Below are 27,506 nucleotides of genomic sequence, written 5' to 3'. Positions count from 1 at the left end.
GTCAGCATAGTATTTTTACTATGAAGTTATGTGGTTATGCTATGGGAATTATTAATTATTCTATTCAATTCCATTCTATGACGTGTTTTGTTTTCCAGCAGAAATATTGATATCACTTCTCATATCATAACTTGTTTAGTTAGTACCTGAATCTGGATCTAAAGTACCTATTAACATCGTATCCATCTACCTGTCTAAGAGCTCACGATCGTTGCTTTCTGTTAGGAGGTACAAAATACTCTGATAAAAGATGGTATACTGTAAGAAAGTATAAATCTAGATAATTAGATTTCTAGTATATAGTATGGGTAGGAGAGTCTAGTAAGACCTCTTATTTTTATTTCCATTTCTTCTTTTTTCCCACTTCATTGTATAGATTTTTTCCTACCCTACTTACTACAACCTACGAACTTGATCAATTGTACAGCAGAAAATGAAAGAACAAAAAGGAATTCACCAAGATGTTGATTCCACTCACTCATATTATATTTACAATCTAATCTATATTATTATACATAGCATATATCCGCATATCTTTCAAATCGTTTATTTTTTTTTTCATTAATATAATAACGTAAAGGAGGGATGACTTTAATTTGTCCATATTCTGTCCTGTCTTGTCTGATCTCTGATGTAGTCCTAGCCTAGCCTAGTTTTTTTTTTCTTTCCCCCCCAAAAGATAATAATTAGAAAAAAAAAAGATCAAGAGGATGATTTTAATTTAAGCCCAAAAACCAATATGGCCGATCAGCTTCCATCTCCTTCCCTTTGTCTCGGGTGTTTCCTTGGTTTAATATAGGTAATATTACTACTATCTAAGATAGATACTAATATATACCTATATATCTTTTAAATTATTCTTTCCCCCCCCTCTCTCTCTCTTCTAATAATTATTATACGAATGTAAGGGAGGGACGACTTGGAATTTTCTATCTATTTTATCTAATGTCTGATGTCTAAAAGTTTAGCGTAGCCCGGTTTTTTCAAAGCAGATAGAAAGAAAAATCGAGAGAATTGTATCGTTGTCTTGTTAAGTTTTTCTCGTCGACAGGTAGATAGTGTTTCGAAGAATGGAGACCTTTTTCTGTTTTTTTTTTAAAAAAAAAAACACTACCGTCTTCACCTGATTCTTGGTAGGATGGTAGGATTTCATTGCTGTGATGAACCTCTTTATTTTTCAGCAATTCCTCATAGGAAGTAGGAGGTCATTGTCTCCTGACTTGATGGGGGAGAGAAGCGAGAATCATATACTTCACGTAGAGATCATATAGTATGTAAGGCGGTCTTCCTAGACAGAGGCATAAAGCCATCACAGTCTCTGCATCTCTCCTGAGAGGGATTTCTGCTAGGATAGGATATATTATTGGATTAAATCGACTGATTACATGCATGGCATGAACGTAGGATATATGATGTACATACCTGTGGAGAAGAACACATAGACATGCAGTCAGACAGACTTCTGTAGGGGTAGGTCTAGACCTATGCCTAGTTTAAGCTCTGTCTCACTTCTCTACCTGCCCTGAGCGGTTATACTCCGTAATAATCACAATCTCGTTCTCAAGTACTCCGTATGCACTCCGTATATACGGAAGACACGGAAGCACGGGGTAACGATCCCTTCCCCAGAAATATTGACGACCCGTGTGGAGTCAAAGTCCTCATATAAGCTTTGACTGAGTGGTTACTATTACCACATAATTATTACTGATGATGTAAAATGCGGAGGAACAAGAAAAAAAATCGCTCATCTTCTACTCCGTACGGGGTACCCCGCGTGGAGTTATGCGGGTGTAGAGTATATAGGATATAGGATAGGGATGACGTTGGATAGGGAGGTGATGCGGCAGGAGTCGGAGATTGTCAGGCTTCTGCCGAGAGTAGCCGTCTACCGTCTATCGACCTGCCTTGGAAGGAAGTCAGCATGTCAGCCAGTACCTAACTGGCTTTGCACTATTGTTATGCAGGTGGTTTATACTGCCTGCCTATTTAGTACTCATGGATCAGTATACCTGCCACTCTATGTGAAGGACTGTTGTTCAACTGCTTTGAAACAATGCCAAGTAGGTAGGTAAGGTACTGATGACCAATCCTGAAATATCGGAAGGAGAATTCGAGAATGATGTCCGTCTGAACTCATGTGAGATTTAACTACCTCGTCTCTCGATGGTCGTGACGAATTGCCTGCCTGGTATACGGAGTACGGAGTACAACGTCTGGGGGCTGTACCCCAGATGAACACCTTTGACGTCCTGGAGACCCCGTGTTGGCAATGCTCTTTCAGGCAGGTGCTAGAGGACCCGCGGACCCCTTACGTACCTTCCTGATCCGGGATGGTTCCTCCCCCGGACAGGAGGAAGCATTGATTGGCTGAACTCTGCGTCAGTGGAAAGCAGCTGGATCAAGAACCATCCCTCCGGGAACTGTCTTACGGAGTAGTAGTGCTACTCCGGACTCTGCGGGTTACTACTGTTTCAATCAGATCAGATCAGATGTGTGGCTCGAGATAAGGATATGACAACTTGACAACTTGACAAGAATGTCGGGAGAACGACTCATCCGGTCTTTCTGATGAGTCCCGACCTGCAAGTTCGGCCCGACCTGGCTCTCATCCTCTGTCCGTTGTGATCTGCGTTTCGGCTTCGATTGCGTGATCACTGCTTGTTATGCCGTTCTTCTCGTTTCTTCCGGTCTGTTCCGCCACCGTGAGCCACGGTCGGGGTCCGGACTCTGTTCGGGCCCGGTAGGCGTTAGTACGGAGTCCCTAGTGACAGATCGGGGACTGCCCCGAATGAACCCCGGTCCCAGATTATGATTATCAGTGGCCTCCCCGCTGCAATCAAATAAAATTAATAATTAATAATACTCATCCTCCCACAGGACCTCCGATAGCGATGCTGAACGCGCTCTTGCCACCTGGCCTGAGCCTTATCAGGGCCAATCACGCGATCGCATTAACCAATCCGGGCCGTGATTGGGCCGATTATCGGACGAGGCCACGTGCTGGCCAAGACTCAAGTAAGAACATCTCCAGTAGATAATAAGCATAATGTCTCGACGAGAAGAACAGAGGCCATTGATTTATCTATTTATTTATTTACATTCCCTGGATCATTCTTCCAATCCATCAATCTCGTGGTCGTGTGCCCGACTTCCCTCTGCTAGGTTACCTTTGGGGCAAGTGCACCCGCCACCATCAAAATTGGGTGGATGGATCCGCACCATGACCGTCATTTCCTCTTTGGACGTGACCACACCAAACTGGTGCGTGCGCCGTGTCCGAGCGCTATCCCCGGAGTCAGGGAACTCTTTCTCTCTGCCTCGTATTAATAATTCGATTCTAGTATTCTACTCAGTCATCGCGGAAAATGTCTTCTGTCGGTTACTGGCGGGTAGCGTGCAGCAGCCGGATGCGGCAGAGCTCTACGACCGCATGGCAATTTGGAAGGATTCCAGAATTTCATAATCCGGATTGTTCGAACGCTTGTTTGGATCTGCTGGCTTAGTCCGGCTCATTGACGTGGGTGACGGTGGGGACTGCACGCAAATGTCAAGCATTGCTGATATGGCCGGTTCCCGTGACTCGCTGACTTACGGCACGGCTCGCCCACTCAGCGCCGCGAACCATCAATGGCGTTGCCCCGCTAAGATATCGACGCTGGTGGCAATTGGCTGTCCCAGACAGAGATTTCACTGGTGCCATCAAGCCTGGGGATAATTAGGATGATTGGCATGATGAGGTCGCATTTCCGCGCGTGTCTTGACTCGGCATGGCCGGCGTCTGCTAGCGAACCGTCAGCTATCAACCTAGGTAACCCCCCATGTGCCCCTAGATCCCACCGAGGTCAGCTATATTATGGACTAATTCCCCAGCCTGTCCTCCAGCCAGTTCGTTTTCTACCTCGTTTGCTTGCCCTCCTCCTCCTCTCGTCGCGATCCGCATATCAATCGACGCGACCCTGCAGATTTTGACATGGCTCAACCCGGCAGTCTGGCCCTCGACCGGGGCGATCCTCGCCTGCACGAGAAGGAGCGTGACCAGCAGGATGCCATTGACCTGGGAGCCCAGTCCCCCCGCGGCGGCATCAGACCCCAGCACCGCAAGCTGCACGACCCGGATGTCACCTTCGAGGAATACTACTACTATGCCCAGCTGACCCGCGCCGAGGAGGACCAGATCAAGTCCCATGACGGCGAGCGCGGTCTCTTGTCCCTCATCTTCCCCTCCAAATCCGGCGGGGGCGTGCAGCCGGTCGAATCGGAGAATGTGCACAAAGACGCCACTGCGATCAATACCAGCGACCCAGCACAGCGCCTCACCATCACGGACGAGGAGTGGACCAATGCTTCGCGAGCCCTGCGCACGGCCACTCGCGGGGCCATCTTCTACCTGATCACGACCGATATCCTGGGTCCGTTTGGACTTCCCTACGCGATGGCCACGATGGGATGGGGGTGAGTGTGTGCTGATATGCCTTCAATGGATATGGACGTGGCTAATAGTATGTATAGACCGGGTGTCGCTCTCTACACCGTCTTCGCCGCTCTGGCCGGGTACTCGGGCTATCTGCTCTGGGATGCCTTCATGGGCCTGGACTCGTACCAATTCCCCCTGCGCAACTTTGGTGACATTGGCTTCCGTCTGTATGGGCCGTGGATGCGCCATCTCTTCAACTTCCTGCAGAGCATCCAGCTGATCCTCAACGTTGGTCTGATCGTCATCTCCAACGGCGAGGCTCTGTCCCAGGCGACCAAATTCAAACTCTGCTTTATTGTCTGCTGTCTGATCTGGGCCCTCATCGGCTTCGTCTTCGGTCAGGTGCGAACCCTGCAGAAGTTCGGCTGGCTCGCTAACGTTGCGGTCTGGCTCAACCTGATCTGCATGTTCATCACCATGGGGGCTGCCGCCCACTCGGAACCCAACTACCAGGCCGCCTCGCAGTCGGCTGGTGCCGTGATCGACGGTGGTGTCTTGGTCACGCCGGATGCGAACGGCGTCTTTCCTCCCGTGCAGACCAGCGGCGGACTCCCCAATTCGGGCGGCTTTGCTGGCTCTGTGAGCGGTGCCATGCAGGCCATCTTTGCCTATGGTGGTTCCATGGTTTTCCCGGAGTTCCTGGCTGAGATGAAGCGCCCGAGAGACTTCCTGCAGGCTATGTGGGCCGCTCAGGCCTTCATCTACTTCTGGTACATGTTCTACGGCCTGTTCATGTACGGATACCAGGGCCAGTACACTGTCAACCCCAGCTATCTAGGAATTGGCCCCTACAACCTGCAGACGGCTGGCAACGTCTTTGCCATGGTTAGCGCGGCCATTGCGGCGGCCCTGTACGGTAACATTGGCATCAAAGGTGAGTCACTTCCCTGGCCGCATTATCAAGGTTTCTTTCAATTCTAATCTGCTTGCAGTCATCTACAATAACATCTTTGTCGAATTCTTCCGCGCTCCCCCGCTGACGACCAAGGCTGGCAAATGGGTCTGGGTGTTTATGATTCCGATCTACTGGGCCCTCGCCTTCATCATTGCCGCGGCCGTCCCCAACTTCTCGGGCCTGACCTCGGTCGTGGCCGCGTTCTGTATCCTGCAGTTCACCTACACCTTCCCGCCGCTGTTGTCGGTCGCCTACTGGGTCAAGAGGGATGCGATGCAGGAGGGTGAAGGGTTTGACCCGACCACCGGTCAGACGATCCGCTTTGACAGCGGTATTCGGCGGGTCCTGCGCGGGTTCTTCTTCCCTGGCTGGTACAAGAACAAACGGTTCTATATCAACGTCTTCAATATTATCTACGTCCTGGGTTCGCTGTGTCTGGCCGCTCTGGGCGCCTATTCCGCCATCGAGGTCCTCATCACGGCGTTCCGGAACAGCACGACCACGTCGTTTGTGTGCAAGAGCCCGCTGGAGGGATCGTGATGCCGGAATAAAATTTAAACCGCGCAAACTGCAACCACTAAAACAAGGTTATGCTTGTTGAGTTTTCATGTTAATTGACTCGACGACTTGTCAATGTATGATGGCATGTCATGTATTATGTTCATGTTTTGTATAATCTGTCGATATTATGATTTTGTTAAATTTATTTTTATTCATATCATTTCTTATTTTTTTTTTGGTTCTTACGTATGGTTCTTATTGTCCGTCTGGCATATCGCTCTGAATAGTGGCATAACTCTCAAAACTCTATGTTGGAAGAGACCATAGACGAAGCCAGCCTCGAGGAAATATCGTCTAAATTCTGCATATTTCAATCTAAGCAACGATGTGAATAATTATACAAACTTGCTAGTTTGATTGTGAACTTGGTCGATATGGTGGTGGTGACTAAGGAAGAAAACCAGGTATTGGACTCTGAATGGAGGACTGTTCGTTCTACCATGCAAGATGACTCTTATGAATCTTCTGACAGTGACAGCCGCCCTCCTCCACTGGAAGTGAACTGACAAGTAAACTAATCTAAGACTCATCTCACGAGACAAGAGTCATCGAGAAACAGCCACAAAGAGTCATGGAGAGTATGACATATGTCAGTGTCGAATGCGAAACGCTAAAAAAAGATCTATTTGCAATTTCCCAGTTGACTTGATTTGATACGTGATACTGCCCATCAACCATCCACGTTGGACACGCTTTCTGCACGGCGGTCTCCTCTTTCTTCTCTTCTGCCGACCTCGCGATGGGTCTTCGGGATCCCTTTGCCGTCGTCCACTCTGACAGGCGTTCAGGCTGCTTTTGCAGGGTACGTGGACGCTATATATATCGATTCATCCACCGCAATGATGATCTACACGCCTGAGGGCGGCGTGGGGGATTATAATGCTCGTACATCGCAGTATGGGGCGCCGGCGGAGGGATGGTACGGAATCAATCAATAACCCTAACCCTAACTTGTTCGATTGCCTCTCGTCTAACGGTCTATTCTCCAGGGGCGCGCAATATGGCGGCGTCTCCAGCAACGCTGAATGCGACCAACTGCCTTCGGTCCTCCAGCCTGGATGCCACTGGCGCTTCGAGTGGCATCAACGGATGGACCACGAGCTACGAGGAAGTCGCTTGTCCGAGCGAGCTGACCTCTATCTCTGGTTGCTATCCATGAGGTAGACATATAAGCAGTGAGGATGTATGTACGCCGGATTGATTAGGAAGGTGAGGAGAGAAAAATGTACTGATTGAATTGAATGACTCAAGAAAATATTCCCTGGTCTTTCTTTTCACTGTCGGCCTTACTCCATTCATTCATTCATTCCCTTTTATGAACAGTTCAACAAAGTTCTTGACTCACAGCAAACTATGCCTGTAAGGCGCGAGGATAACTGTCTGCCGATCAAGCTATTCAAATCAACCATTTCCACTTGTATGGCTAGCTATATGTTGTGTCATATAGACCGGCCCTAGGCTCTGATTTGACAGTTGCAAGCCACAGTCAAGAAATAGAGGTGCCGACTTGTCACTTCTAGACTTATCTCGTCATTTCTTCTGTAACAGATATACTTACAGTTATCCATATACAGACCCTTCCGTGGATAGGGGCTATGTACTGTACATTCATCCATCTACGCAGATGTATATATATATCGATATATAGAGATACTACAACTTCGCCTTATCTTTATCTTTATTCTTATCCTTCGATTCCCTCTCCCTCCGTATAGCACCATCAATCACCTCCATCGCCCTGACGAGATCGTAATCATGCAGCTTCGGCGTGATGACCTGCACGCTGAGGGCCGAGTTTAAGTAGACGCGTCGATCGACGGTGTTTGGGTCCCCTGTATTATATCATCAGAAACAAACCTCCCTATAATTATACATAAAAAGGGGGATGTCCTCCGGACAGGGATACATACACAGCTCGCGATTCTTCTTGTCCCAACTTCCTAGCACGTTCTCTTTCTTCTTCTCGTCGAATTCCAGCTTCAGATCGGATTCTGTGACTTCTCGCACCGGAATGACCCCCGCCGGATAGTCCAGCAGGACAAACGTAGACGTGTACGACACGGCGTTCCACCGGTCGATTTCTGGCACCGGATGCGGCGCGACGGGGCAAATGATCGCGTCAATATTTCGACGTGGTCCATTGTGGTTGTCACTTGACGACCACATCTGCCGCATTTCGTCTTCCAGCTGCGCTCGTTGCGCGTGCAGCTGATACAGCTGCTCGACTGTCAACGGCCGTCGTCGAGCTGTCCTCCCCGGAACTGCAAGCCAGGGCATCAGCGGTTCGGAGGTCTTCTCCAGCAGATCCAGCATGTGCCCCCCTCCGTCGACGTCCATCAGTCGGCCTGCGGTCGCCTGGCATTTCCGCATCGACGGAGGCGTCGGCACCTCGACCACCTCGATGCCCTCCCGTCGCAGCGTCTGCGCTACTTCGTCCAGGACCTTCGCGACCGGTGGCAGCGGCTCGATCAGGCCGTCTGAGCGGAGGATTCCAACGGTAAACTTGCGTTGTGGGCTCTCTGGCAATGGCGCTGTCTCGCTTTGCCATCTGCCCGGGATGCAATCCTCGCCGAACAGCTCTGCTCGCGGGACAATTTCCTGCATGACCGCATCCAAATCGGCCACCGACCGTGCCAGAGGCCCTGCGACAGCCTGCAGACCAGCCCGCCCCTTGCCTGCCGGCTGGCCGCTCTCCTGCCCGCCGAACGGGACGCGGCCAACGCTGGGCTTGACGGCGTAGATACCATTGCACATGGCAGGAATGCGAATGCTGCCGCCAATGTCGGTGCCAAAGCCGACCATCGACCCGCGCATCGCCACGACGACCCCTTCGCCGCCGGAGCTGCCTCCAGCGGTCAGTTGGCGGTTCCGCGGGTTGAGCGTGCGGCCAAAGAGATGGTTGCAGCTGTCGAGGAAGCCCATCGTCTGGGGGACATTGGTTTTGGCGATGAGGACCGCTCCCAGCGAGAGAAGCAGCTCGACGAGAGGGGCGTTCTGCGTGGCCGGCTTGAAGGCGAGGGCGGCGATTCCAATGCTCGAGTCGACGCCTTTTACGAAGAAGCAGTCTTTGACGGTGACGGGGAGACCGTGAAGTGGCCCGACTGGCTTGCCGGTGCGTTGGAGATGCTCGTCTAGTTGCCTGGCTCGTTCGAGGGCACTTGCGAAGAGAGGCTCTGTCAGGCATCGCGTGAGCTGATGGGCGATGGCAGCGCGCTGTACTCATCTCTCAATTAGTTCCATAAACAAGTCAATGTAGTGAAGACTGAACGAACCTTACAAAACGCCCTCACAACCTCCTCCGCACTCAGCCTTCTACTAGCAATCTCCCCCAGAAGCCCTCTGACATCCCACTTTTCCGTAATTTCGACCTCCTTAGGTGTCAACAGGCCACACTGCGGCGGAATCTCCATCAAGTCGACCTTGTCGTTGCGGTATTCATCAACCTTGGTGATGGAGTCTGCGGGCGAGAGCCGCATGCTGGGCGGGATGAACTGCGCGGGCAGCTTCCATTCTGGCGGGATGCGCGAGTCGAGCTGGGCTTGTTTGCGGTGGGCGATGGCGATGTAGGGGGGTGATGCCATATTGATGCAGCATATTACTTGGTTACATGCAATTTAAGTGTTAATGATCTCCAGCCGGACTAAGATGATACATCGTCCAAGCATGCAGTTCACAGAGAGAAAGATGAGTGGATTCGCGATGATTGATTGGTCAATTGGGCCATGTCATGCGGGGAAAGCTTATCAACTGAACCTCGGCTATGCGGTTACTCCAGGGACTTTGATTGATTTATTTATGACTCGATCTGCCGTTAAATTAATGCACTACCACGCCGTATAACGATATACCATAAGGTGCCCATTTTCCCGCAAAATCTGCATATTCTGGACTAACTTTATTCAAAATATTATCTTTAAAGGGTAATTTTAAAATAGAGATCCAAGTCAGAAATTAGTCAACTTAATTTTTATATAGAAAATCTGTATATATAAAGCCTACAATAACTTTTTTTTAAGGATAGAGTGGATCCAGAATATCTTACAAAAAAAGAAATTATATCTAGAAAAGAACCTCTTAATATTAATTATTTTTATGTGAGAGGTCGAAATTGTATAGTGTATACTCATAATATATATAACTAGTAACTAGTTACTGTAACAGCGAATTACGTAATACTTCGCTGAAGGATAACTAGTTATAGATCATCATGGCCATGATAATTACAAATAACAACCAACTTCTTGCCAGCAGTACAGCCCCTTTTTGAGGGTTACCTGTGCCTCCATTCTTGTCCATTGTTTAAGGTATCCTATCTTGCTAGCAGAGAGTTCTCTGTGCCTCTCAGGGTTCTAGGGAGGTTTTCTATATGTTCTGCTGGAAATCTTGTCACTGAAGGTCTAGAGAAATGGACTTAGTGATACCCCCTTTATGAAATCTTTTACCGTGGCTGAAACACCATTGGAAGGAAACCAGCTCTACCTTCTCTAACCCTTGACCTGCTCCCCTGATAGAAAGGAGGATTCGGATTCGTACTGTTTTAGTACTATGTCAAAAGTTTCCGGCTTTAGCCCATTTTCCTGCACACCTATATATTTTAAACATCTCTTTCTCACCAAAATCATATAGTAATAGCATTAGAAAAAAATATACTTTTAGTTATGGAATTACTAAAACTAAATTTGTAATATAAAATTTGTTAATTAAATTGTTATATTAATAAGATTCTTAACTATAAACTTGGAGCAAAGATTCTTAAAAAAATTTTTATCTTGACTATAAAATGCCTCCTTGAAATGCCATAAAGTATGTACCTGGATATTGGCACATGCATGAAGAATAGTTCAGAAAATCAAGCAAATAAGCAAGCATTCATCTAGTATCTATTTCCATAATCTATATTCAGTTATTGTTGGATCCCTACGTATTCACAACCTTCTTCTTCCCCAGCCCAAAAATCTCAATGACTAAGGTTTTGAAAAACCTCCTCGTCTCCCAAACCGGCAGAATACCACACAGGAACAGCGCAGCAAACACCCACAGGAACGAAATCACCACCCATGCCGTAAAGAAAGGCTTGGAGAACACATAGTGAGACAGGAACATCGGGATCGGGATGACGACGTCCATGAGCAGGGAGAGAACTCCAGACGCAATGACTGCGACGACGAAGGTCCTCTGAAGCCGGGTTGGGTCAGCAACGGCGGCCTTGTCTGCTGTTATTTCCTTTTCCTCGTCTGGAACGGGCTGGTTGGTCTGCATGACTGTGGATTGGCCTGCTTCAGGCGCGTTGATGGCGCGGGTGACCTCCCAGTCGAAGTTGTCTGGTTTAATATAGGAGATGGCCATCGTCAGAATCAGTCCGGTCAGAACGCTGGCCAGGTTTCCTGCCATCGTGGGATAGGACCCCCCTGTGGTGGTGACATTCAGCGTGCCGTAGTATACCTTGGCCTCGACCAGCCAGGCGATCAGTCCAGCGCAGAGACCGCCAACAGCACCGCTGATAGCCCCGAGTCTGGTCTGGCCTTTCCAGGTCACCGTGAACGCGGCCGGGAAGACGGCACCACCAATCAGCAGACCCATGACCAGAAACAGCCATCCCAGGTCGATGCCGATTCCATGCCAGAGACATGCAACGCAGGCCATGACAACGCCGAAGACGCAGATCATGACATGCGACACCATGATCAGCTGCTTGGGTGTGGCCGACGGCTTGACATAGACTTTGTAGATGTCGAAAGTCAGGATCGACGAGACAGCGATGAGCTCCGCGGAAGACGACGACGTAACGGCCATGAACAGCGTGAGCAGCAGTGCAACGGCACCCTTTTCCCCCAGCAACGCGGCTGCACCAAAGGGGGCCGACAACCCTGCAGAAACCTGAGCGGAGGTCATGCTGTTCGGATACGTGGGAAAACGAGGATTGCTCGTCAGCGCCACCGCTGCCAGCCCAAGGGTCGTCGCGAACCCAAACGGGATGGCGAACCAGGCGAATCCGCCCATGATATACGCTGGAACGGCGCCGGTGGGACGACTCGCAATGGCTCGCTGCCAGTATCCCTGATCGAGGAAGACGGTGCCCATGCCGGAGCACAGCTGGATGACCGCAAAGACGAGCCCGTAGTTCGATTTCAGCGTCAGATACGATCCGTCCTGGTTGCCGGCCACCGGTCGTTGCAGGGACGCTGTCTGCAGCAGATCGTACATTTTCGACGGAGAGCCGATGAGGTCGTTGGTCGCGTAGACGGAGAACATGAAGTAGAGGATGATGATCATGACGATGACGGTGTGGGAGTAGTCGCCTGGAGGAGTTAGTCTGGATGAAGACATAGTCTGAGAGAGTGATATCCTACAAAGAAACGTCGCTCGAAGACCGCCCAGCACGACATATACACACACGCCCAGGGGAATCAGGAACGTAGCTGCATACACATTCATCCCCGTCAGGGCTGTCACCACCGCACTGCCGCCCAGCAGCAGCTGGCTAGCCACGAGGATGTTGGTCAGCAGCGCAAAGAACACAAACACGATGTGAGTAGCTGTTCCGTAGCGATGGTAGACGATCTCGAGGAAGGTGTGACAGTACGGAGCATTCTGCTTGACCTTGCATGCGAGGACGGCAAACATGAAGATCTGGACCGTTGCTCCGGCGGCGTCTGAAAAATATTTAGTTCTATATTCCAGCTCAGAAGATGGATGGACTGTACTAACACTGCATTAATTTCATTAGCGATGATGGTTCTCGTATCAACTGACTGACTGACTGCTACATACCCAAAAAGGCCCCGAAATCCCATACTCATAAGCCACCGTGCTGCTTTGCAACAGAGTCGCCGCCCACGTCCACGCCGAGACGACCCCGCTGGCAATCAACCCGGGCTCGACGCTTCGACTGGCGGTGTTGAATTCCTCGCTCGTGTGAGTCGAGTACTGGGTATATCTATTCTGGTAAAATCTCAGCAAATCAATGCCCTACAAACTGATCGTCCTAGAAGGGGAGGGAAAGAAGGCTACAAACCTGTATATAGGACACAAAACACATGACCAAGGCAAAGAAGAAGCCGATTCCTACGACGACCCCGTAGCCGGCTCCCTGGGGGAGAATCGGCGCGACGTCGGCACTCATTTTGACGCACGTCTGCTCTGGGGTGCTTATTCCAACTGTCTCGACATCCTATACAGACGGGAGATTATCTTAGAATTGTATTAGATTCTATAGGGGAGATATCTTGTCTATAATGTATATATATTAAAAAAAATATCTGAAAGAGGTAACATTGATATGAAATTGATCCATCACCGGACAGTGTCCGAAAAATCGATAATCGATAAATGTCCGGGACAACGCTCACCCGAGTCGAATCAAATCAAAAACCGAAACCAATTGCTCTTATCTTATCTCCCAAGTACAGAGTGCGGAGTACGGTGTACTGGCAGTCGCTTTTCGAGTCCAAAGATAGGAACCAATTCCGAGCTGTTTGCTCACTGAAAAAAAAAAGAGTACATGCTTGCTTATTCTTAGCAGACGTCATCTTGAGCAATATATACTATGCTCCTCACGATAAAATGGAAATCAGCAAGCTGAGTTCGGTTTTTTTTTCTTTGAGTCAGACATGTAATTACCTAGGTAGATTTTTCATCGGGACTTCTGTCAGGAAGTCTGCAAGATCATTGATTGTATGTATGTATTGTACTATTTATTAGTATTTATTATCAAGCAGGCATTACTCCGTAGAGATAGATAGATTGGTACATAGATAAATAGGTAAGTAGATAAGTAGATAAGCAGATAGATAGCACACGGACTACCGAAATAGGAAGGTCACTCACTCGCTCGAAGATCCACGAGTGGAGGACCAACCCCGCCAATCAACAATTACAGTACACTCACTGGCTTTGACAGAAATTCCGATTCCATGTTCTTGTGTCAGAATTCTTGCAACAATTAATCAATCAATTAATTAATAATAGGAAGTGGATTCCATACATTGACACAACTGACAAAGATTAGGTGGGTATGTCCTGGCAGTTCCGAGTTAAGAGGGGTTCAGCCGATCCTGAGCTCTACTGGAGCCTATGTGCAGTATATCCCTAGTTAGGTAGGTAGGTAGCCACAGTGATAACCTAGGTACCTAGCTAGCTAAATAGCTCACTGCTTGAAATTAGTTAGAAAAAAAAAAGGGCGTGAGAAGAGCAACATATCGGCCTGTGAGTATCCAGTTCCATAAGTACGTACTACTTCATTAATTGATTAGACTGGTGGATAGAGTTCATTTAACCGAGTTCACAGGTAGATTTGACACGGCGATCATAAAGTCTGGCCTATTGCACGTCTCTATATTTCTATCCAGTTTAGAGGAAGGACCAGGATCGATCATATATACAAACTGGTCACAGCAGGAATAAGTGAACTGAAATAAATGGCCGGAATATGCATTCTGGCTATAGTGATACATTGAGGGGGGGGGGGGGAAAGGAAAGAATGAAAAGAAAAAAGGATGCACAGAGAACACTCGTCGATGGAATTATTAGTTCCGCACGCTAAGCATTACACAACGCGATGATGTCCTCCGGAACAAACACCTTCAGAATGCTGATCAGCTGCGACAGCGGCAGCCAGTCGAGCGTACCGTGGATGGTCTCGATAGGCTGTCCACTGTACAGCACCCGGGCATAGTACGGGTTGCTGCGATCATTGGTTTCCCTGTATCTCGTCAGCAAGCGCCTGCATATATGTGTAGATACATCCAACAAAGCGGCAGCTTACCAAATCTCAAAGGCAATGTTGGCACCCATGGCCGGCCAGCGCAGCGCATTAATGCCGAGCGCGCCCAACACAGGTCCCAGATCGCCGTCGTGGATAAAGGTGTGGCTATAAACTAGACTCGACTTGCCCTGCTGGACTGCCTCGAGGTGGCTCACGATCTCCCCGATGAACAGCCCCTCGACGACTTGAATGTATTCCGTCACGTTGGGGTTGGTGCGCCAGTAGTAGTTCCACTCCCAGTCGCCCGCGCGGAACACCTCGTCGGCCTGGGCAGTGGTGACGCACTGGCTGTGGTTGTTGAAGTTGCAGGGCAGTTCATACCCGTTGCACAGCCGGGCCTGGAAGTTGTCCGAGAAGTGGTCAAAGGTCGACTGCCACGCACTGGACGTCGCGCCCAGCATGCTGCCCAGGGCACTGCGCAGGTCCGCCGTCACGCTGAGATGCTCGTTCCACTCGGGCGTGGACTCGATGGCTGACAGGATCTTGCCCTCGGCGGCGCAGGAGTAGCCCTCGTTGACGGTGTCGACGGCCGAGGTCTGCTGGTGCAGAGGCAGCGAGCCCTGATAGTTGGGCCAGATGCCGCGCAGAACACCGCCTGCACTCTGCTGGGTCAGCGGCGACGAGCTGGAGCGCAACCAGACCCGATTGTCCGGTTGAGCCGGGATGAGGCCCAGTTTCTCGCCGTAAACCGCCCACAGGTCACGGCCGTGCTGGAAGCCGTCGAGCAGGCCGCCCAGGGTCAGTTGGGGGAACTGACAGGAGCCATTGACGTAGCTGTCGACGAACGGGTTGGTCGGGTCGGTGTAGGTCAGCGCGTAGACGGGCAGCGGTGCCTGGCCTTGCTGGGGGGCGCCGTAGAGGTAGGGGAGGATATTGTCGCAGTTGTACGGTTGGTTCTGTAGTCATTCTCAGTAGGGCATCAGCGCTCGCCTGTGGATTACTCTCACCTCACCCCCAGGCAGGATATTGTAGGCAGTACGACGCTGATGGCGCTGCAGGTACTCGAGATAGACAAGCTTGCCTTTCACCTGGCCGGATTGCAACGGCTGCGGCAGTTGGTACTCTTGCACGCGAGGATGGGGCATGGAGCAGTAATCGTACACGCCGTAGGGAGAGCCGGCGGTGGCCTCCTCGGCGGGGGCAGAGTAGATGCCGCCATAGAGGCCCAGCGAGCTGTTGGTGATGTAGGAGGTGTCGTTGAGGTTGGGCGGATAGAAGGTCTCGAGGGGCGTGAGGCCGTGTACGCCGGCTGCCAGCGCGCCAAGGCCTAGTAAGACGAGCATGGTGATCTTACATTACTCTGTAGAATGGGACAGGTCTACAATCTACAATTATGTGCAGGTTCCTGCTCTTTATAAGAATGATTAGGTAGTATTGATTATTTGTTCAATTATTCAATTATCGATATGGAAAGGTACCAATAGCCAGTGGCAGCTGATTTCCCCCACACGTGGCAGGAACCCCGCAGGTTCTCCGTCGGCTATTTTGGCGATAGAGATAGAACTTCGGAAATGATCCGAAAGGAGTCTTATTTTAATATTATTCCCGTTTACCTATGATGATTCCCGTACAGGACCATGTGCCAGCTCTTGGCTGCCACGGTTCCACCTGTCATAGTAGAAGCTTAAATGAGCTTGGCTTGAATTAATTGCGCTTATTTAATATAAACATTAATGAATACTAAGTAGTATACCAGCATACACTTGCATTAATAACGACCAGTCAGTTACCTGCCCATGGTACGCCGTTTTCGGCACCCCTCTAACAAACCCTCCGACCACGTGGTCCCGATTGCTGGCCAGACCACGTCTGCTCACGTGCGGCTCCATCAGGAATTAACACGACAGAAGAGCAATCCAGTCCAATCTAACCCAATCTCTCAAGAGAACTGTTCTTAGTAGAGAGTTGCAGCTGAAAGACAGAGGCCATAATCTTGTATAGGTTTCCTTTTTCTCTTTTGAAATACGCGCTTTCAATTAGGATCTGACGGATTAGAGAAGGAAAAAAAATGAGCTCCACCAAATAATGTGGTGGAGTAAATGTTCTGGAGGACGCGGCTAATTTATGGAGATTTGACAGGAGTATATTATTTAATAGGCTTATTTTATTTCATTAAAATCAACAAGATAGCGGCCCAAATCACCTGGAGCATCCTGTTGAAGCAAATCAACAGTCATCTATAATCGATAATGGCCAGTTAATATTGATGAGACAATCAAAAGCAGAGTCCAAGCTACGGTTATCAGATCGAAAATGAAGCCTTCAAGGTCATGCCACCGGTCGACACTATTTAATTCGTGGAACTTCCACGATGTCAGAGCCCTAGACAGGACACATGAGAATCCAGATACACGATCAGCGTGCTTTCAGGTTGCTCCCTCCTGTTATAGCTGGGTCTGAGCTGGTTTTGTAGTCTTAACGGATGTAAGATCGCAGAGTTAGGGTTATCTCAACTATTCAGGTAGATAGCGACTTGGACAAGGAATAAGTAGACAGAGGTACCTCTCGTATATTCTTCCAAGATATTTTCTAACTATTCAGGTGTAAACCTAGTTGAAGAATTTGATGGATGTGTTACGTCCCCATGAAAAGGCCACATCGTCCGACTAAGACCATACTCATTTTCCTCTATTCCTTCCGTTACTGAGATTCAATTGAAAAACAAGTTTTTCTTCGTCACAGATTAATCTACATCCGAAGAACCCCGCTATTGCCTTTCCTTGACCTCATAGGATATCTTGCTGATACCTTTCTGCCTGCTTATTTTCCGCACAACGACCTCACCAATGTCATATGTCGTAGGCAGATGAGTCCCTCCGCAAGGATAAGCCCCGACCCCTTGAACTTCCACCACGCGCATGAGACCATCGTCAGGCACGGTGACTGCATCAGGGACACCTGTGCAACACTCCCTCACCTTTCGCTCATCCCACCAGCAGACATTAACCGGCAAGCTCTGCATCACCATGTCGGTGACTTTTTGCTGAATCGCATCCTTATGCTCCCCGCCAATCAGGCCCTGAAACTCCACGAACGACGATCCCGGAGCATGATTGGCCTTGAGTTCCGAGACGTTAGGAATGCTGTCCGCGAGTTGTCTGACAGCCAGACCGATGAGATGTCCAGCAGTGTGTAGACGAGAATGATAGTCGCGCTTGTCATTATCCACGGCCTGAACGACCGTCTCACCCTCGCTGAAGATCTGCTTGTCGTCTGCTTGACTGATGAAGCTGCCCGCGTGGAGAATCTGGCCGTTCGACAGCTTGCGAGCCATCTTTACTTCGAAGGTAATTTCTTTGTTGTTGTCCGACTTCATCGTGCCTGTGTCGCTCGGTTGTCCTCCGCCTTGCGGATGGAATATAGTTTCGCTGGTCGCGACAACGTAATCATCATCTGGAGCTGTTTTGAACAGAGCGCGCTCATTCTCGGCCAGCGTTGACAGTGGCTGGCAGGAGATGACTCTGGTGACCAATTCACGCAAGGAAGCGTCTGTTTGGTACCGCGCTATTGTGCGGGGGGCCATCTCAGTCATTTCAGAGAGCGGATTCTTGGCCAACCTGGTTGGTTGACGAATGTTTTTTTTTCCCTTTTTTGACCAAAAAGTTTAGGGAAAATGGCTGGGAAAATGTCTTTTGTTCTGTTTCAGCTTAGCCGTATGAACACGCGATCAGCACTTTCAACGATCCCCGCGGAAGCTAATTAGAGACCGGGAGATAATGCCTTTTATATCCCTCCGCAAAATGATCTGTTTCTCCGCAACAAGTCTACCACATTTATCTCTTCTTCCAGACTTCCTTTCCGTTATTTATAATCAAGTTTCATTCTCGCGTCGAAGCACAATGAGATGCTTAGCGACTGCAAGAACCACCATAATAATATACACAATTCTAAATCAGCTAATTAATAAAAATTTTATTTAATAAAACTGTTCACCTCCAGACCACAATTAGGCAAGACAAACAGGGATTTGCTCCGCCAATAACAATGACAGAGCTGAGAGACTCGATTCTGTGTACACTTACCCTTCCTACGTGACACATAGTAACTGCCAACGCCTAATTTGGGAGTTCGTCCCGGCCTATGTTCCCGGAAAAGAATTGCACACATATTTTGGATCCCGTTTCTTAAAAAGATATTATAGGGTAATTTTAAAAATAAACTGTCAGCTAGAAAATTAGCCAAATTATTCCCCTTGTATAGAGAAATTTCTTTATCTGAATCAGCTGCCTGTAATAACCCTTTTTTTTTAAAAAAAAAAAAAGGAAGAAGAAGAAGGATAAAGTTGATCAGGTTTAGAATTTCTTAAAAAAGAAATATAGGTAACGTTCAGCCCTTTTGCCAGGCTAAGACACCCAGTTCAGATTCACAAAGAAGTCGGTGTCATGGCACCTCTTTTCTTGGGCCGAATCTGCAACAAACCGCTTAAAATTAATTATTTTATGTAGAAATTATATAGTTTAAAAAAAAAGACTATATAAAATCACAGTTTAATTAATTAATTAATTATTTTTTTTCATAGATGGATAAAATTTCTTTGGAGAAAATTTGCTCTAAGTCTATTAAATAATACTTTTATAGTCAAGAATCATATCTTATAACGATGATAATACTTTAATTAATTTTAAAAAAGTTTATATCACAAATTTAGTTTTTTTACAAACTAATTTTCTCGAGAAAATCATGGGCTTGTGGCAGAAACTTATGGCGTCGTACTACTATATAACCATACTGCCTTTACGCGAGAACTCTCCCCCTTCCCAAAGCGTTAGCGATAGGTAGCGATGAGGGATCCCATGGCGATTCTACTAGCGATGAGGATAACAGCGAAGCTATTTCCAGACATTAGACTCTGGCAGGCTTGTTGGCACGAGGCGAGCTCTGTTGAGGATGCAGATCTATCTACAGCAAATCAAAATCATTTTCTTACCAAGTAATCACATAATCCTAATCTATTCAACCATGTAGATAAAATACTTAAAAATAATGAGGAATTTTACCCCAAGTGACCTCGCCCTAAGAATTTGTAATATAGACTGTACTTTCTAGCAAGATACCGACTCTTCTATTCTTTCTGTATATACCTATGCCATCGTAGGCGAAACTCTCACAATCCTATTGATTGAGCCTCTCTCTTCAGTTCAATAAATATTCCCACTCTAATTACAGTCTACACATTATCTGTGGTTACTTTCTGATCATACCATGTTCCCATATATGCTAGATCTTTTTGTCGCAGCATGGAGGAGTATCGTATATAGTCTTACAGGTACGTAGGTGGGTAGGCAAGGCACATTGTGCATATATGGTCCACCCATATATATACCTAGGTATATATTTCATCTATAGTAGGTATACCGAAGGCAAACTTTTAGCCAGTCATTTAATGTTCAGTTCAATATCTAATATATGCACTTTTATTATCATAGTAGTAATCCTACCCCGCCCTGTTGTTCCTTCTTACCTAACTCTACATACTCCGCACTCCACTCTAGGGTAAATTTCCCAAAACTAAAAATTAGGATCCTCTTGCCCCTCCCCATTTGACTTCGAATTACAAATTATAATTAACATACTGAATTTAATCTTACATAGCGATGGAGACATGGTGATATTAGTAACCTTCCTCTGTGGCTCCATCTCGGATACGGATCCGAAAGTATCCACCTCAATCTTATATCCTACGTTAGGGGAATGCGTACCCTACGAGTAGGTATGTATGGAGTACCTGCGGAGTATTAATTAATTACTTGGCTTACCTATGACAACGCCCACATTCCATCAACTAGGTAGGTAGACTGGTACAGTTGCAACAACAGACGGGAAAGAATAATAATTACCTACTTGGGTAAGGGAAGCTTGAATGGAGATTACTCCATAGATTAGATTAGATTAGACAACTTCCATCCGGCCCAATGATCGTGGCTGCTGCGACCATGTGGAAGGAGCCATGGGATAACGGGAATGCAGACTGACTACCTATCCCAAAACAACTACCTATTTCGGATATACTGTAGCCTTCCTGTTGAGTACCTACGGAGTACCGACGGAGTATTTATGTATATTTATCTGATGATCGCCTTGCGGTGAGCTGCTCTTGTCTCTGAGAGCCACTCCAACTCCACTGCCATTGAACATCTCTAAAGACAGTGACACTACACCATCATGCGCCTCTTTGTGACCGCCATTCTGGCTCTGTGCAGTGTGCCTGCATGGGCATCTGCATCTTCTTCGTTGACAGACCTCGCGCTGGAAAAGGTCCTCCGCGACGCCGCGCCCATCTTTGGCATCTACAACCAGTCGACGACCACCAACACATCCGAATGGATGAAGAAGATCACCGACGACACGCCCATCGTGCGCATGAACATCCCCGGCACCCATGACACCGCCACCTGGAACTACTCGCTCGCCACGCAGCAGGCCCTCGAGGGCATCACCAGCCAGCTCAATGGCGAGGTCGTGCCGCCGCCCGAGTACCTGCGTTGCCAGGATCGCTCGCCGGTGGACATGCTCAACGACGGCATCCGCGTCTTTGACCTGCGCTACGCCTTCGATGCCACCAATTCCACCATCGTCTTCTACCATAACGCTGCGCTCTTTTCTGAGACGGCCACCCTCGAAGACCTCCTCTTTGGCTTCTACCGCTGGCTCGACGACCACCCGTCCGAAGCCGTCTTCCTGTCGCTGCAGTATGAGGGCGGCACCGCGCAGTATGCCTCCAACGATGCCGCGCTCCAGCAGAAACTGCTCGACATCCTCACGTCCGACCACGCCCGGCGCTACTTCGTCCAGACGCAGAATGAATTCGGCACGCTGGGCCAGGCGCGTGGCAAGATCACGCTGCTGCGCCGCTTCGACCTCGACCAGCTGCCTGCCTCCGCGTCGGCCGCCTTGCCCGGCATCCATTTCTCTCCAAGCCTCTGGACGGACAACTCGCCGTACATTACGCTGGTGTACAACACCCAGAAGAATCTGACGGCCTACATCGAGGACTACTACCAGCCGCTGACGCCGGAGGGGTCGACAGCCGCCCTGAACATCCAGTGGAAGTACAACGCCACGACGGCCAATCTGCTTCGTGCTGCCAGTGACGAGCATACCAACAGCCTGTACTGGAGCTTTGCCTCGAGCGAGAACACCGTCAATACCCCGCCCGAATTTCCCCGTATCATGGCCGTGGGCAATGGCACCGAGTTGACGCCCAACGGCGGTGTCAACCAGCAGCTGGTCCCTTTCCTCCAGGGCCTCAAGGGGAAGCGGGTTGGCATCGTCATGTTTGATTTCTATGAACAGCCAGCCAACCTGATCGAGACGCTACTGAGCTTGTAGCCAGTGTAAGTGTAGTGATTGAGCCAGATCAGAGCGCCCGAGGATACTACACTTCCGTCTTAGTAAGTGTATATATGTCGTGACTCGCCATCAGATACTGTAGAAATCGAGTTTGAAGACCTATATAGGATATATCTGCGTAAATAGACTGTACTGAACGTAGTATGTTAAAAAAAATATGACCAAACAAATATTAGAACTAACATAGTTAACAATATTATTAAAAGCAGAGCCCAGGCGAGTGGCCATGGGCCTGCTAGAAGGAAAATCGGAATTAGATGAACAGATATCAAAACATAGATCTAAACAGCACTTCAAGCTCTCGCTTTCCCCTTGCCTTTGTCCGTTCTGCCGAGAGGAGGCGTCGACGGAGCCATCAGCGCCGGGAACTCTTCTTCCTGCGCAGCCATCGCCTGTGCACGGCTCTGCTCCTCTGCCAGGCTGAGTTGTATCGCAAATTCCAAATCATCTTGCTCCTGGCGCGTACTGCTTTCTGCCATTGCGAATGTGGCTGCCGGGTATGAATTCGACGACCGACGCCGGTTATATTTAGCGCCTTTTGCATACTTAATTGGAATTGATGGAGAAGGGGAGTCAAATGCGCCCGGATTCTCGTCCAACAAGCTCAGTCGAATCGCTTCCGCAATATCCGGAGCGAGCTCTTCTTCCACCGTCTCAAGCACCGGAGATGAAGAAGACGAGAATTCCCGCGGCGGGAACGAGCTGTCTTGCGCAGCAACAGTGTCACTCGACACGCTGCTGGCAAGAACGCTCGCCTCAGCCTCCCTCCGTTTGAGTTCGTCACTGTTATAAGACTCTTCGCTCAGCATCTGCGCATAAGCGATCAGCTCCTCCTCCGTAGCATCCGGCCCCAATAAGTCGATGCCAAAGCGCCCGCGCAGACGCTCCCTCTCCTTTTGCTCCGCGATCTTTTGCCTCTCCAGTTCCATTTGCTCATCGGCAATGTAATCTCTCAAAGCCCCACGACCAGTGCTGCTGAAGCGCTGACCCTCAGGAGAGCCATTACTGCCGCGCTGTGATCGCCGGAGACGGCGCTTGCTGCTCTTATACTCATCGGCAGCCGAAGAACTGTACGACCAATACCGCACATGAGTTCCCAGGGAAACGATACCCCTCAGCATGGTGGGATCCGGGTCGAGGCAGATGGCACCCGCCGCGAAGTAATTGTTGCCCACACCGAGAACGGAGGCCTCCGCCTGGATCAGGCGACGACGCGCGCGAGACGAGAAGCGCGAGTTGAGTGTGCGGATCGGCCGTGAAGTCGACGCGAGCGGATCCCAGGCCTGAACGAGACCATCGTTTCCACCATGCACCAGATACAACGAGGTCAACGCAAGACACGAAATCTGCGGAGAATCGGTGCGAATCACGCGGAGAGGGGAAACCTGATTAATCACGTCAGGGGTACGAGATGTCGGTGCCCGTACATCCCACACATACACTGTGCCAGTAGCCGTTCCAGCCGCCAGAAATCGAGCGCGTTGACCGGGAATTTCGGATATGGAGGAGGGTGAACTCATATGCGGCAGAGGCGAAGACAGCGGTGAAGACGCAGTTGAAGCGCCCGACATGCCCAGAAGAGGATCTTCTGACACAGTAAGTTGAGCGTACGTGGACTGGTCCAGAGCGCTGGCCGTCAACTTGACCGATTTTGGCCCATCGAAGACAAATTCCGAAACCCGCCACTCGGTGTTGACGACAGAGGAGACGCCGTCACCCAGATGGCTAGAAGCTCTTGATCGAGGCACACTGCTTGGAGTCTCTGTACCAGCAGGGGCACTGGGGCCGCCAAAGAGAGAACTTGGCTGTTTGGGGCCGTGAATTCTAGGGAATGGCTCAGACGTTACGGGACGCTCGACTCGGTGCTTCTGTCTCGTAAAACGGCGGATAGATGCTCCTTGGCCCTCATCAAGGCCGCAGTTCAGGATAATGACGGATTCGCCAGCACCATTCCCGTCGTCGCCCGCAAAGTCCACTTTGAATTGCCTCCGCATATCCCAGCCTTCGCAGACTTTCCGGAAATGCTTGGGCTTGAACGAGAGAAATTTTTCGATCTCTCTCGTCTCAGCAGCGATTTGATGCTCATCTAGGCCCATCGAGTCGGATGAAGACCGTGGGCTGTAGCTGCCATCGACCAGCTGTTGATTGAACGGATCCGGCCGGGCGATGCGCCTAGTTGCTTCAACGAGTTCCCAGCGAACGCTCCGGCCGGTCTTCCAAGCCAGCCTTTCGAGCTGCTCCGCATTGAGCTTAGCAGGTGCTTCGGGCTGTACCGGAATCTCCGTCAGATAGAACACCTCACCAAGCGCGTTCAACACGGCCGCCCAAATGCGACGCTGCGAATAGCGCTTGGCAGAGAAGTTCTCATCCACCGCGATGGCGATAATGGGGACCCCAGGACTGAGCACCCATTTCGCGGTGACCTGGCCGCCCTCAAACCGGCGATCGTGGGCAGGATTTGTTCCCAAGGAATAAGCCGTCAAGATACCAGAGGATGAACCAGTCAGGATGCCAATCAGCCCGTTGGTCATTTTCAAGACATTGGGTGATTTGGCAATCCAGACGGCACTGACGGCGGTCGTGATCAGGTTCACAGCGGGGATACCTAGATGAGGTTCCGAGTCCAACTCAGATACGCTCAGGAAGCGACCCCGCTGCTCGCCTGTGGAGATAAAATAACACCGGCCATGGGGGCACCCTTCGCCGTAGACCATCCCATAAGGTTGGCTGACATCCATCGAATTGGGAAGCCCAACCACCTCCCCAGCGCCCAGCCCGTACTCGGCGTCACCGGGAAAGAGATCAGCAAAGTGCTGGAAGACCTGCTGGCCTGACAACCCCCAGGTGCCCGTCTTGCCGGTGGTGGGATCACTCGTGGAGGCTGCCCCCTGTTCCGCGGCGCCATGGATGAAGAGAGGCGGCTTTCCCGTCGCACCTGAGGTAAAGAGTGCGTCGATATGACTGACCGGGTAGATGAGGCGGGAGGTATACGTCGTCACGGGCGAACCGTTCAGGATGACGCTCCCACGGGAAGAGCCATATTTTCCCGACGACGGGGGTTGGGCTGGCTTCCCCCTGGACAAGGATCGCAGCAGGCGCGTTCTCAAGATGTATTCACTTCGCCAAGAGGCCAGCGCCGTCAGTCTGGTAAAGGCTCGCTTGTCCGAAATGAGATGATCCGAAGTCGCCCGGTTCCTGTCGAGACTATACGGCCCCGGAAAATAGCGGGAGAAGGCGATCCTCCAGGCGTGAGGGGTCGTCACCAGCGTATGGAAGCGACGAGACACGAGCGTAATAGCCGTCAGAGAAGCAGGCGGAAGATGGGACAGAATGTGAGTCAGAACCTCTGAGAGATCAGGTCAGCAAGTCAGACTTCCAAAAACACGCTTCAGTCATCGCGCGTATACCATTGGGTAGATCCGCAAGAGAAAGGCGCGGCTTGGGTCGCAACACTAAGATCTTGGATCTGGTGATGGATTGGCCTGACAGATCAAGTCGTGCTTCCTCAGGCGGGCTGCTGCTGCTGCGACGGACTGATGTCGATGACGCAGGGAGTGCGTTATCGGTCGCGCTCAGTCGTCGCAACAGCGAGCCATCATCCCCGGCGGGGACAAAAGAGGGGGATGTATCAGTGTCGACGGTGTCGACGGATGCATTGTGGTCTTCGACATCTCCACGAGGGAGGATGCCGAGGACCGATTCATCATGACAAAGGTCATTTCCATGCTGGGTGAGGTCGGAAGGGAAAGCGGGGTTGGTGTCTACGGGAGTCTTTTGAGAGACGGCAGTAGGCTCTGATGGCATAAACGTGTTGACGCGGGAGTGAGGAAGAACGGGAGCGACTGAGCCAGGTTACACTGGATCAGTCGAGAATAGCGATAGCGAGCAATGCGCGGGGAGGAGCGACGTGGAAGATGGGCTGTGACAGACGATGATGGATGAAAGAACAGGAGGGGAGAAAGGAACGCGAAGACGCAACGAAAACGAGACGGACGAGTCCGCGTCCGATGCTGACTAACCCGGGTTCCTGCAGCCGTTCCAGATGCAGTGAGGAAAGATGGAATCGTTCAGATTTAACTGGCAATTCGTCTGCTGCAGCCTTTTATTTCATTTTCTTCTCCTTCTCCCTTCTCTTCTTTCTTCTCTTTTTAAAGACTTGAGGCCAGCATTGCTACATCCGAGTCGAGGCATTATTGCGGTATTAATAGCAAAATGACCGTACTGAAAACTTGACGTATTTTATCAGCAATCGAGAGGTTCAGCAGCCACCTGGACAGTGGCTAGGACAACCCGCAATAGGGATGGGAATTTTTTTTTTTCGTCTTGAAATAAAATCACAGTGGAGGCCTGTTTTGTTGAAATAAGTAATTACAGGTTTTGGATCAAAAACACGGTCATTAAAAAAAGTTATTAGCCGTCAAAAGCATTTTTTAACCAATCACCATATTATAAAAATATTATAAAAACCTTAACTTCCGTTTTGCACACTATCACATTGTTGTAAAACAACATATATATAAACATACCGTCGGGTTTTGGCTTATAAAAAGCCTGTCTTTCTGTTCTTGCTCCATCTTTCTTATTTATCATTTCTATGGAGCAGTCATTAGCCTCTCAATATGATCTCTAAGTCTTCGGCACATACTAGACCAAATTAATTCATAAATTCTGCGTAGCCCCTATTGGCAAGGGATAATACATCAGTAAGGGAGACAAATATTTCAAGTGATAATAGTAAGAACTATAGCAAGGAATAAGTATTTTACTGCTGACTTTTGATCTAGATAGTGGTTATTGTGGTCATTAAGAGTCAACTGGCAGGCAGCGATCTCTATTCCACCAGCTATGCTCCAGTTGACCGATAACATGTGTGTATTCATGTAGATACAGGAGATATTACATCAGATGAATTATGAATATTGATTTGATCTATACACTGGTTATAACAATATCACTTCACATGGTATCCGAAGAATGCTGGGTAACTTATTCTTCCAGTCCCTAGGACCAATCAATAGCCCACAGCTTGTAAGACTAATGACTGCCCAGTGCCTGCTGCAATGCGTTCAAGTAATTATATCTCAAGTTGTTATACTGCAAGTTGGAGTGCCCTGCATGGTCGATAACAAATATAGTAAAATATAACAAAATATAGCAAGTCCAGTAATTAATAGACAAGGCTGAGCCGCAGTGGATCCAGTATCCATCCTACTTAACAGACGATCGTCGTGAGGGCGGCCAATAAGCGTATCAGGCTTCACAAGTTCTCTAGAATACTCCGTAGTTAGTTGGCTGAGGGCCTAAACGGTAATGCATGATGGAGTCATGAGCATGTCTTGTGTTGTGTCCGTAGGTAGTGCGGCTGAAATGCTTTCCTCTCATAAAGGCTGATCAGGCTGATCGACTGCTGGGATTTATTTATTGTCTCGATTTTCCTATGTCCCTAGGTACCAACAAAA

General features: G+C 49.4%; 7 protein-coding genes across 7 annotated transcripts; 2 read left to right on the top strand and 5 right to left on the bottom strand.

The window, feature by feature from the left end:
- Positions 1 to 3,973: 3,973 nt before the first annotated feature.
- VTN77DRAFT_470 (uncharacterized protein) lies at positions 3,974 to 5,912 on the top strand (the record flags this gene model as incomplete). Its single annotated transcript, XM_069420788.1, has 3 exons — positions 3,974 to 4,455; positions 4,513 to 5,351; positions 5,410 to 5,912. 3 exons carry the CDS (start codon positions 3,974 to 3,976, stop codon positions 5,910 to 5,912), a joined length of 1,824 nt encoding a protein of 607 aa, XP_069280531.1.
- A 1,674-nt stretch (positions 5,913 to 7,586) lies between these two features.
- Positions 7,587 to 9,514, bottom strand: VTN77DRAFT_469 (uncharacterized protein; the record flags this gene model as incomplete). Its single annotated transcript, XM_069420776.1, has 3 exons — positions 7,587 to 7,765; positions 7,844 to 9,146; positions 9,206 to 9,514. 3 exons carry the CDS (start codon positions 9,512 to 9,514, stop codon positions 7,587 to 7,589), a joined length of 1,791 nt encoding a protein of 596 aa, XP_069280530.1.
- A 1,336-nt stretch (positions 9,515 to 10,850) lies between these two features.
- On the bottom strand, positions 10,851 to 13,056 carry VTN77DRAFT_468 (uncharacterized protein; the record flags this gene model as incomplete). The annotated part of the gene is made up of 4 exons (XM_069420765.1): positions 10,851 to 12,232; positions 12,284 to 12,586; positions 12,695 to 12,875; positions 12,949 to 13,056. The coding sequence occupies 4 exons, from the start codon at positions 13,054 to 13,056 to the stop codon at positions 10,851 to 10,853; spliced, it is 1,974 nt and encodes a 657-aa protein (XP_069280529.1).
- A 1,415-nt stretch (positions 13,057 to 14,471) lies between these two features.
- On the bottom strand, positions 14,472 to 15,782 carry VTN77DRAFT_467 (uncharacterized protein; the record flags this gene model as incomplete). The annotated part of the gene is made up of 3 exons (XM_069420754.1): positions 14,472 to 14,634; positions 14,698 to 15,593; positions 15,645 to 15,782. The coding sequence occupies 3 exons, from the start codon at positions 15,780 to 15,782 to the stop codon at positions 14,472 to 14,474; spliced, it is 1,197 nt and encodes a 398-aa protein (XP_069280528.1).
- Positions 15,783 to 17,404: 1,622 nt separating this feature from the next.
- VTN77DRAFT_466 (uncharacterized protein) lies at positions 17,405 to 18,229 on the bottom strand (the record flags this gene model as incomplete). The annotated part of the gene is made up of 1 exon (XM_069420743.1): positions 17,405 to 18,229. One exon carries the CDS (start codon positions 18,227 to 18,229, stop codon positions 17,405 to 17,407), a length of 825 nt encoding a protein of 274 aa, XP_069280527.1.
- A 2,630-nt stretch (positions 18,230 to 20,859) lies between these two features.
- On the top strand, positions 20,860 to 22,026 carry VTN77DRAFT_465 (uncharacterized protein; the record flags this gene model as incomplete). The annotated part of the gene is made up of 1 exon (XM_069420732.1): positions 20,860 to 22,026. One exon carries the CDS (start codon positions 20,860 to 20,862, stop codon positions 22,024 to 22,026), a length of 1,167 nt encoding a protein of 388 aa, XP_069280526.1.
- Positions 22,027 to 22,340: 314 nt separating this feature from the next.
- Positions 22,341 to 25,851, bottom strand: VTN77DRAFT_464 (uncharacterized protein; the record flags this gene model as incomplete). Its single annotated transcript, XM_069420721.1, has 2 exons — positions 22,341 to 25,393; positions 25,455 to 25,851. The coding sequence occupies 2 exons, from the start codon at positions 25,849 to 25,851 to the stop codon at positions 22,341 to 22,343; spliced, it is 3,450 nt and encodes a 1,149-aa protein (XP_069280525.1).
- Positions 25,852 to 27,506: the final 1,655 nt, after the last annotated feature.

The sequence above is a fragment of the Rasamsonia byssochlamydoides genome (assembly GCF_041956645.1).
Source record: "Rasamsonia byssochlamydoides strain NRRL 3658 unplaced genomic scaffold VTN77scaffold_10, whole genome shotgun sequence".
Lineage (NCBI taxonomy): Eukaryota > Fungi > Ascomycota > Eurotiomycetes > Eurotiales > Trichocomaceae > Rasamsonia > Rasamsonia byssochlamydoides.
This window is presented reverse-complemented; position numbering and strand designations above follow the sequence as displayed.